This window comes from Limulus polyphemus, unplaced genomic scaffold (assembly GCF_000517525.1).
Source record: "Limulus polyphemus unplaced genomic scaffold, Limulus_polyphemus-2.1.2 Scaffold4734, whole genome shotgun sequence".
NCBI classification, from domain to species: domain Eukaryota; kingdom Metazoa; phylum Arthropoda; class Merostomata; order Xiphosura; family Limulidae; genus Limulus; species Limulus polyphemus.
The window spans coordinates 54,311-66,747 of NW_013670344.1; the positions used below are offsets into that span (position 1 = coordinate 54,311).

A 12,437-nucleotide genomic window follows, 5' to 3' on the forward strand; every position below is an offset into this window, starting at 1 on the left:
ACTTTAATATAAGTTTAACATGACAGCAAATGTACAACGTTTCGACAAGTTTCGAAACGTTGTACATTTGCTGTCATGTTAAACTTATATTAAAGTTTTTCTTCATTACCCATTTAAGCCGTCTCCAGCCACTACTTAGAGATTGTCATATCATTCTCAGATGAAACTTATCATAATACCAATAATCCTCCCAAGCATCTGATATGTGTTGCATTAAAATTGCAATGAAACTATGAATAATTAGCTTTTGGTACAGATAATAGTCATACAAAAATATTTTTTTTAATGAACAGGAACTAATATAGTATCATTTACTGAATTAGATTTGATTTTCTTAGTTATAAAACAATTTTTTCAACCACAGATAATAGTTACAAAATATGACAAAATTAATAAGTTGATAAAAAATCTAACCTGAAACTGAATTTCATTAACATACATCTTATTGTCACAGGACCACGAAACTGTAATTGACAATTTTCCCCCAAAATGCTGTATTTCTTATATATAATTAAAGAATTAAAGTTAATAAACCAATTATATCTCTCTTATCATTATGCACATGCATTATAAATTAATGCCACTTAATGATCCACTCCATAATTTCTTGTTCTGCACTAGTTTTTGATTGATTCAGATAAAAAAAGATATACTTTTCAAAATTCCCCAAGAAGATGACCACCAGTTTAGGTACTGGTAATAAAATGTTTCATGAGTAAAGAATCGAGCAAAATAATTGTGAAGCAGACTGTGCAATTCATAGGTCCTGTTTCTGAGATCTCAGATGGATAATGCCAGAATTTACAATAGTCTATGTTTAGCAGCAATGTAGGCCTATAGCGACAAAACATTATATATTAAAAACAAAATTCCATGAGTGTGTTTGAGAGCAGCTATTTTATTTCTATATTCTTAATTATTAACTTTATATGTTTAATTAAATTAAAATTTTTACTTGTTATTCTATTCTCATTTGCACATAGGAAATGCCACATTCCAAACTAATAAGAACTTTATCCAACATAAAAATCTTGAAAAGGAGCTTAAATCTAAATGTTCCTTCATCTTCCTATTGTTTGGAAAATGATAACACATATCTTCATTGATATACTATGTCCCACATTTTCTCATAATGGTACTGTAACTTATCATTTTTTTCATCCATATGACAACACACCAGATTATCACACATTTACCTATTTGAAGAGTTTCAGCTCATAAATATACAATTTACTTCATTTGTTCATTGTATGGTTTGCACAAATGCCAAACAAACATATGTAGGTTGTTATCCTATGGTTTGCAGAAAGTGTGTAAGCATTTTAACATTCGAAAAAGTTATTCTTTGATAAATTGTTCAGGAAGATCATTCTTGATGAGTACACTGGAATGAATGGCAACTACATGTTGTAGAAAAACACAAATATAGAGGAAGACGTTTTGAAAGTCTTCCATATTTCATCTTCAGGTCAATATGTGTATGATGTAATAAATTTGTTATTATATATTTATTTTAATAGAACCGTTTGTTTGGATTAAATTTATATTTAGAAACATGCATGGCTTATACTGTTAAATATGTATTGCAAAAATCCCGCCTATGCTCCAAAGTTGTAGAAAATTCTAGAGAGTAAGAACCAACAATATGTGTGTACATAAACTCTTGTGTTAGCGCCAGTATTGTTACGTAAAACTGAAATTTCTAGAAAATATCCACACGCTTATTAATATCACCAACACGACACACCAAAAGTTGAGAATCTATTATTGGTTTGCTATAGTCAGTATGCTATAAACTTCGGAAGCTATAACTATAATTGTGAATAACGCTTATCAATCGTAAAACTTCAGATATTTGACCAGGAGTATTTATAAATTTCGAACATTACAAACCATTTAACTTCAGTGGATTTACATCGGACATTAATACTTTTCCGGAAACATTACCTAACATCATCGGTGGAAACTCAATCTCTAATAGGGTATGAACAGTGAAGACTACAGGGCTAGCTAGCTTCCTGTTAAGTGAATTGTTCCTACGTCAACTCGAAATTAACTCGCTCATTGTGAACCCTTGATAAGATATTCAGGAAGTTCCTGACTAGAAAAAAGACTTTATATTGCTTGTATGTTTGTGTAACTTTTGTTTATAAATCATTGTTTGTAATAACTATTTGTAATAACTGCTATTGTAATTTGTATTGTTGTGTGTATATTAAAACGTATTTGTGTTAAAAAAAGAAAACTGTGTGTATCAATCTTGTTGGCAAATATTATAAACTGACTATATGTCGGCATATATTTAAATACTATGTCTGCGGACTTACAACGCTAGAAAACGGGGTTCGATACCCGTGATGGGCAGAGCACAGATAGTCCATCGTGTGGCTTTGTGCTCAACTATAAAAACAAACAATTTAACTACTAAATTTAAATTACCAGTTAACTTGGTTTCACACTATTTGAAATTCTGATACCTAACATAATAAATTGGGGGCTCGTGTCCGAGATTTGAATCAGAGACTAAATTCAACATAAATTAAAATTTAAATCACAATTGAATTTATATTTATCAGTGCCAACAAGATTTGATCATATCTGATTATCATTTTCTTGAATCACCCTACCTCGAACAACTAGGAAAAAAAATTAATTGCTCGAAATTGCCAAAGTTTTACAACAAGAAGTTAAAAAATCAGTGATAAAAAATGAACTAAAAAGCGTATTATCGAAATACTAGTCGATGATGATTTGTTGCCTGAGGAAGCATTAGAGGAATACTCTAGTGTACCCACTAACCAATTGGGGTTGAGTGATAAAAATAAGTTATAGATTCAGCTAAAGTTGAAACAACTCGAGCTTGAACAAGCTCGTATCGAGGCTGAGAAAGAGAAAGAACAGATTCGTATTAAAGCTGAAAGAGAAAATAAATGTCTCGAAGCCGAGAAAGAACAAGCTTATATTGAAACCGAAAAATAAATTAGGCTGAAAGAAATGGAAATTAGACTCAACACCAATCGACCAAGGCAAAATGACAAATTTGAATATTAAACATTATGTTAATATACCACCATTTAATGAAAATGAAGTTGATAAATATTTCCAACATTTTGTGAAAGTTGCCCAGATCATGCAATGGCCCACCGAAAAATGTTTTTTATTATTACAAAGTGCTCTAACTGGTAAGGCACAAGAAGCTTATGCTGCTCTCTCTTTAGAAGATTGTACGAATTATTAAAAGAAAGTTGAAACACTACCGGAAGCAGCCTCTCTTTACAATGACTACACTTTAACACATAAAACCACTTTTCATAAAAAGAAATTCATACCATCTCAACCAAAACCTGTATCAGTTTAATCTACTAAAGTTGAGGAATCTTCTAAAAACTCCAGCTCCTCTAGTTCGAAATCTTCTGACAATCAGGCTAAAACTTTATCAAAACCATCAAAACCTGTCTGCCATTTCTGTAAAAAAACTGATCATGTTATGTCTGATTGTTGGTGTTTGAAAAGGAAAAAAGAAAAGGAGACAACACCCAGTATGTTTGTGTCCACATATGGACGGAGTTTCACCAGATCACCCGATGTTGTTTATATGGCCACTGTTGATTCTGTGTCTTTAACAAATGACACTGGCAATCTCATATCCATATGTATTCTACATGATACTGGGACTCAATCATTGTTGTTAGAAGGTATATTGCCTTTAGATTCGAGTTCTGCCACTGGTGAGTCAGTTATTGCTCAGGTTATTGAGGATGGCATTGTTAATGTCCCTCTTCATAACATTTATTTAGCATCAGACCTAATTTCGGGACCAGTTGTGGTTGGAGTAAGACCATTCTGCCAATTGAGGGTGTGTCATTATCGTTGGGAAACGATTTGATTGAGGTAAAAGTTGTTTGCCGAACTTAAAATGGTTAGTGAGCCGATCACTGTTTCATCTAAGGATGATGTTCTCTTTGAGGAGAATCCTGATGTGTTTCCCTCGTGTGCGGTGACTCGAGCTCAGGCTAAGAAATTAAGCCAAAAACAAATGATAGATATGGATTCAGGGAACGATATTATAGATTTGCCTCAGACGTTTTTTGGATCTGATGAGGATCTTGTGGATAATTGTCCTACTGATGATTAGTCCATGAGGAACAATGATGAACGTGAGGGATCTGATTCACCTGGTGAAGTTCCATTTACTAAAAGTAAACTGATCATTGAGCAAGAAAAAGATCTGCAGATCTCTTCACTATTTAAATATGCACTTCCAAAAGATGAACTCGAGAAAGTTCCAAATCGTTATTTTTTTAAAAATGGTGTGCTTATGAGGAAATGGAGAATAAGACGGAAAGAAAAAATAGAAAGAAGGAAAGAGAGAAAGAAAAAGACAGAAAAAAGAAAGAGAGAAAGAAAAAGACAGAAAAAAGAAAGAAAAACAAAACATAGGACTGTTAACTTGCAGTTTATCACTACAAGAGTATGATTTGGGGGATAATCTATGTCAAAAGGGTTGATAACATGTAATTTTATGATCATAAGGTTCTTTGTATTGATTGTGTTTGTATACTGTAATGATTATCGAAATGGCATAATCCTTTGAACAATGTATTGTATTTAATGTATATATGTATATATATATATAATATCTTATTTAGAAATTGTCTAAAGCCAATTTTTAATTCTCTAAGGAGAGACTTGTAACGAATTTGTTATTATATATTTATTTTAATATCAACGTTTGTTTGGATTTAATTTATACTTAGAAACATACATGGCTTATACTGTTATATATGTATTGCGAAACTCCCGCCTATTCTCCAAAGTCCCTAAGTCTTGAGTTTGTTTACTCTTCACTTGAGACATTCTTCAAAACAGAACGCCAAAATATCATATAGTGTTTTAAACAGAATGTTTACACATCTACTTTCATCAAGAACTCCCTGAAGAAGACCCCAAAAGAAAGAAAAGATAAGAGTGACACTACTACCATTTACCTCCCCTACATGCAAAATTTCAGTGAAAACTCAAATGCATAGCCAAAAAGTTGAACATAAACGTCCAGTGGAAATTTTACAAAACAATTCTAGTGAAAACCAAAAACAAAATGCAATGTTCGAAATTTTATGTTCCTGCATCAAAACATACATTGGAGATATGGGAAGACAACTTGGGTCTAAAATAAAAGAGTACAAAGACAGTACAAGATTCATGAAAAAATAAAATTCAGCCATTGAGGAACACACCATGTCAATTGGACACCAAACAAACTAGGATAAAACTAAAGTCATTGACACAGACTAATTTTGGAAGACAAGAAAAATTAAAGAATCCACCAATGAGAACCAAGAATAAACAACCAATGACAACACATTCTCCATAATGCACCAAGGTACTATAAAATACCTACAACAGCTTACACACACTGATCTGAATAAGAAAGACAGAAGACTTTCGAAACGTCGTCCTCTACACTTTTGTTTGTTTTTGTTTGTTTGTTTGTTTTTAATTATGCACAAAGCTACACAAGGGCTATCTGTGCTCTGCCCACCACGGGTATCGAAACCCGGTTTCTAGCGTTGTAAGTCCGCAGACATACCGCTGTGCCACTGGGGGGCTACACTTTTGTTTTTTCTACAACAGACAGTTGCCAATCATTCTTGTGTACTCATCATTAAGTCTTTTCCTTGCCAAAATGAAAGTTTAAACACTGTAAATATTTTTTGAGTAGAAGCAATAAGAAAATCAAAAGTAACCAACTACACAAAGAAAGAGTTACAATACATTATGAATTAATTTTTAGATGAATAATAAAAGAAAAAGCATACCAAGCTATATATGCTTTTGGCTAATTATTTGTTTTATTTAGCTTTAATTACTCAGGCGCATGTGCGGTATGCTCTAATGTATTCTCCTTAAACCTTAGCTTAGTTGTTACCAAAGATAAAAGATACACATCATAATTCATAAAAGTAACTGAATGTATAACATTGCTACTGTCATAATTACCATCACTGTTTTTGTGTCGTCATTGAAGAAAACATCTTATATAATATACAGTAAATTATTTTTGAATTTGATCTTGTTTTTTTTACATATATAAGTGAGTATATCATAGTCGTGTAAAATATAGTGCATGATTTAATCATATACCCGGGTAATGTGGTAACTAATATCTAATAGAGGATCCATATTTCTTTCCACTGTTTGCAGGATTCAGGTGTATAAAACAATTTAGCTTTACACCATAAAGAACGATTTCCATATCTGCATCACATTGTACAATATAAGACACAGATAAATCCAAATGGTAACTCCCACAGGTAAAAACAAAATTGAGACCATCGCTTATTTTCTCCACTTTTACTGGTAAGATCATCAGTTATAAACAGATTTGACTTTTCGAGTTGTAAATAGTCACGAAAATTTTCCGTTAAACCTTTGAACTTGTTAAGAATAGTTTGCATTAAGTTATTATAGAACTGTTGAAGTTCACTAAGCAAGTAACAGAGTGTTGTAAACGTTAATCCATATTAAACTGTAATGATATTATATATAATATGATTTTTGTATATACACAGGACCAGCATCTCACGAATTAAAACTGTGACAGACTTACCATCATATATCTATTTTAATATCGATGTCTGCTTGAGTTAAATTTATATTTAGAAATGTACATAACTTATACTGTTAAATCTGTATTGCGAAATCTCCGCCTATTCTAGAAGATTCTCGAGTGTAAGAATCAACAATACATGTGTGTACATAAATATTAGTATATCGACAGTATTGTTGCATAAGCTGAAATTTCGAGAAACCCTCCTCACGCCTATAAATATAATCAACGTGACACGCTAAAAACAGTATATATATATATTATTGGTTTGCTACAGTCGGTACACTAAAACCTCGGATGCTAAATTTGACCAGGAACATCTATAAATTTCGAACACTACAAACCATTTACCTCAGTGGATTGACATTGGACATTAGTATTTTTACAAAGATATTAAATAACTTCAACGGTAAAAAAAGCTTGACCTGTAACCGGCGTGTGATCAGCGAGGACTACAGAGCTAACTAGCTCCCTGTTAAGTGAATTATACCTACATAAACTCAAAATTAGATCGCTCATCGTGAACTCTCGATAACACATCAAGGAAGTTCCAGACTAGAAAGAAGATTCGATATTGTTTGTAAGTTTGTAAATCTTTTGTACATGGATCATTATTTGTAATAACTGTTATTGTATATTAAAACATATTTGTATTAAAAAAGAAAGTGTGTGTATCAGTCTTGTTGTCTATTTAACTACTAAATCTAAATTACAATTCAACTCAGTGTTAGGCTATTTGAAATTATAATACGTAACATAATAAACTGGGAGATGGTTAATTGATTACATCAAGCCACTTTTGTAATTTGATATATATATATATATCCTTATCATTTTTATATGATAAAGAACATTATTAATCCGTTCGGTATATAAAAAGTACCAATATTTGTTGTTGTTTTAACCATCATACTCAATCACGTGTTTTTTTTTCTCGCACAAGCATTTAACGTTAGGCTATGAAATTGATTGTTCTTGGATGTAGCCAATGACGTTCGTATAAATAAGATTACTTATTGATATCAAATCCATGGAAAGATTAAGCTGCTGTTCACTGTAGAATATACAGTATCTGTGATCTTCAAGTTATCATTACTTGAAGGAAAACGTATTTGCAAGAGTTCTTGATGAAAGAATTTTCCAGATCGTCTTGAGTAACCTTAAATCGTATCAATAATTTAACTTTTAAAAACGACTCTACGGGAAGATGAAAACAAGCCAAATACAAGTTATGTCATTTTCAATGCTTTCTCCAAATTATTGAAACACATAAGTGCTTGTTAGTTAACTTCCAAGCTCCTTTCACAGATCACTCCAATCACTTCTCTTGTTCTACATCCTCCATGAAACCAAAGAGATCCTTTACAATTTAGATCACTGTTTTGTTTTTAATTCTTCACTGAATATCTTCTAGCATGATTTTCGACAACCGTGGTATAAGGCTAATTGTTATAAGGTCAATTGCCTTTGGTTTCTTTGGGATTGATATCACTATTGATTTCATAAAGTCAGCTTGCCATTTACTCTTCTCAATCATCTTGTTTCAGAGTGTGGTCAATCATTTATTTTTTCTTTTCCTAATACATGTATCATTTCTGAAGGAGTTCCTTCGATTCCTGATCATTTCCCTGCTTTCATATACCTTTAACTGTTGCAAAGATTTCACTTTTTAGGATAACATGATAACTTTTTTCCCGCTTAACTTTTCTTGTTTGTACACACTTTGCTTTTTTCCTTCACAAGTTTATCTGGTTTTCTATCCTTATCATAAAGCTTTTCAATATACTCTTTCCACTTTCGGTTGGCTTTTACTTCTTCCTCTACCTGTGTGATACCACTTGTATTATTTTTTTTTGTTTTCTTGTGATTTGTTTCACTTCTTTGTGCAGTAAGTCCGATGTTTCTTGTCAGTTGCATTCCTTTTATTGTAGAAATTCCCTGTCCCATCAAGTTTCTATTGCTTTATCAGCTTCTCTTTTCAATTCGATGTTCTTTTTCTTAGATTCTCTTTTTTCTCTTCCGTGTTGACATTCTTCCATTTTCATCTCTCTTCCAAGTAAGTTTGACGACTCGTCGTAATTTGTCTTAGTCTTATTTTCTTCTTCAACTATAGTCATTTTAAAAGTTTATTTATGTTATGATCGTATTATACGTGCACTTCATTCTCACTTCTTATGTCCAAATTTATTTAGGTTATACTTATTCCTATCAGGAATTGGCCTATACATAAATTTCTGTTTATTACTGGTAATCATTAACACATAGATTTAGAATTATATTTTGTTCCTTACTGACAACACATTTTCTTTCTCTACCTTTCTTGGTGTATTTGTTCTCTCTCTCAAGTTTCATCTTCTTTTTTGTTGTAACCCTTTCGTTTATAGTCTATTCTCAAACCCATGCTGAACTGGTCCTATATGTTTTGTTTTCCCTGTTTCTCGTACATCAAGTTATAATGTTTCATAGCTGTAAGGGACTTGTAATCTCCGTACCAGTTGAACTTACAAAGGCAGCCGCTGTAACCATTCCAATAATTTTCTAATGACTTAGAGTACTGTAATCCCTAATTCCTTAGAGACTGACCAAAAGCTGGTTAGTATCTTGCATTCTCTCAACTTCAAGCGATGTTACCTTACACTCAATTTCATAACATATATTCCTGAATACGCTTAACAATGTTGATTTTATTCAATCTCGCTGTCTTTCTTCCTAATATCGATGTTTACAAATGCTACGAAATTCCAGGGTATCATCACAATGTACCTTAGATTGTTTCACCACTCATAGTCTTTTGTGAAACGTTGACAATTTCACTGGCTCTACATATATCACAATACAGTATATAGTCTTTGTCTAGATATTCTATGAATTTCACAGTCTCATATAAACAAATCACTGTAACATTTGATGAAATTCACACCCTTGATGTGTATATATATATATAGCACTACAACAATAAAGAATTACAGTATTATATATATATATATAAGTATTTGTATATATATAAATCGGGAAATACCCCAGTTTCCTCCATTGCAGCTCTACTGTTCAAGATTCGAGCCACTAAGTTCACAAATTCTTATACTTCTATAGCAATAAATTCACACATAGCATCAGTTTTAACACTACTGGATGTATGTTAAATCTGATATCTATACACAATATACATTAGTTAATCAGAGCAAGTTCACAGGTTGATTCTAATAATTAAAGCACAAGGGGATCTGAATTTCAATGACAGTCTATAACATACTGTGAACTTAAACTCCATTGCAGCAAATATCTGTTTAAGGTCATCACTCAGTCATGCAACCTAATCAAAGGTTTATGGTCCGTTTTCATGATAAATGTTTTACCTAAGAGAACAAAATTGAATTTGTAAAGCCCCACGCTATTGCTAAGCACGTTCTTCAGTGGTGGCTAAAGCTTTTTTGTTTGCAAGTAATTTTTGCCATACACACATATTTGACTCAAAGTACCTCTATAGTTTTGTTAGTAGCATCAGTTTGCACAGTGTTGGCTAATATATCCTTAATTTCCTTAAAGCCTTCTCACTGGCGTCATCCCATACAACACATTTTGGACATGATTTACAGGTTAATGCTGTGAGTGTGGTTGCTATTTTCACAAACCCAGGAATATACTTCCTGTTATATCTTACTACTCCGAGAAAAGATCTAACTCCTTTCGTTGTTGTAGGTTATCTTTCATAGCTTTCTTCTACATGGGAAATCAATTCATTTCCAACCATGCGACCAAGATACTTTATGCAGTTTCCCAGAAGCTAATATTTACCTGATTTTTGTGTTAAGACTGCTTTACTCAAACTGACTAGTACTTAAAATCATAAATAATATTCAACGTTAAACTGGTACACAATTAAAAACATTTTATTTAGGCCTATCTATGGCCTTCAAAAAATTGACGACTCTACATGTTTCGACGTTACAACGTCATCCTCAGGAGTAACGTCGAAACATGTAGAGTCGTCAACTTACATAAGCCACATGAGACGTTGTCCATTAACCTCTGAAATATTGCTGGTGCATTACGTTAAATTCAAACAATCCATAATAAGCTTGGAAATAGTTTCACTAATTTACCATGCTTAACTACATTAATTTATTCCCATTTTTTATCATTACATTCATTTGAAGGAAACAAATAACTTATAATTATCTATCGTGAAATAATTTTATCATACCTAATGTTTTTATAAATATTGAATGAATTAATATACAGATTATAGTTTTCGTTTGTTAATAAACTCTTAGTAAATCATTTGACTGCATAATATATATGATTAATCACTATTATAGAATAGCAACACTTATCGTTCTTTCATAAATCTTTGAGGACTGAACTTTCTTTAACATTAGAGATGTAAGTTAAATCACATACATGTTCAAAACCACAGTTTAAAATACGATGTACAAAACATTTGTGTTCTTTCTAACTGACGTCGTTAACATTGAAAGCATACAATGACTAAATAACCCACTTAGCTAACGTTATGTCGAACTTTTATTAAGAAGAGAAGGGATTGAGAGAATTGAAAGTTCAATTTCGTCACAGTCTGACCAGTTTCGTCACAGTCTGACGTGTTTTATGTTCAAGGCGACTGACCAAGTTCAGTTTCGTCACAGTCTGACGTGTTTGATGTTCAAAGCGACTGATCGGCTTGGTTTTAGAAAATATACAGGGCAGAACGTCAAGTTTAGAAAATCTTTTTGGCCTTTAGTGTTAACTGAAACAGATAACACTCTTTTTTGAACGTACCTAAAACATTTATTAATTTATGACACTGTCGCTCTCTGTGCATTTGCATTATATTAAAAATTTAAAATAAACTGTACATAAATTTAATGTTCACTTTACAAAACACAAAATATGTATTGACACATTTCAGTTAAATACAATTTTTGTTCAATTAATCTGTACGTTTCTAAAATGTGATTATCAAGGATAATAAGTTGTCATTATCTAGGCAATTACACTATACTTAATAATAAAAATTAGCTCTACATAAATTTAATGTTTGCCAAACTTAACTAGAGATTTTGTATGTCACTGAAATTTCAAAGTCAATAAACATAGTTATTTCACTTTTTATAGTGATACAAAACAATAAATGTATATTCCCAATACTTGACGGGATATTTCAGCTCAATACATTTTTTGTATTCAATTAGACTGCATGTTTCTACAACGTGGTTATCTGTGTATTTACATTATACTCAATATTAAAAATAAATGGTTCAAACTCATCATATATTTTATACATAAATTTATTATTCATTCATTTGTGTCTTGACTGCTGTCAGACTTTTAAGCTTAATAACATCTTGAGTTGAAAAGGTCAAATTATTACTATTATAGGCATAGTTGATGGTAAAAAATTAAATAAGAGTAGAAAATAATGTATAATAAAACATTACAGTCTATCTATTATAACTATACACATCCTGGTAGTTTTTGTACGGTCCTTATTTAGAACTGAGAAAGTACTAGGTTAATCCGTAACTGTAAATTAGGTTAAAGACTGGTTAAGTCGACACGACACATACACTCTACACAAATCAGTAAGATATAAGTATTCGAGAAACCGAGTTATCTTTGCAGGAATCGATGAACAATGGCAGGCTGATTTGGTAGATCTTTCTAACCTAAGTTAATATAAGAATCAGTTTAAATATTTTCTCACGTCTAGCGACGTATTTTCTAAGTATGCACGAGTTGTTCCACTCAAGGATAAGAAAGGTATATCTTCTATCGACGTATTTTCTAAGTATGCACGAGTTGTTCCACTCAAGGATAAGAAAGGTAT

The 12,437-nt window shown here is 31.9% G+C and overlaps 1 protein-coding gene across 1 annotated transcript in view; it reads left to right on the forward strand.

Annotated features, from left to right (window-relative positions):
• LOC106471611 (organic cation transporter 1-like) overlaps positions 1-12,437 on the forward strand; it is a 70,483-nt gene that overhangs the window by 40,768 nt on the left and 17,278 nt on the right. The window contains exon 2 of the mRNA XM_013932222.2: positions 8,613-8,666. Coding sequence (XP_013787676.2) covers positions 8,613-8,666 — 54 coding nt within the window. The remainder of the gene's footprint in view (positions 1-8,612; positions 8,667-12,437) is intronic.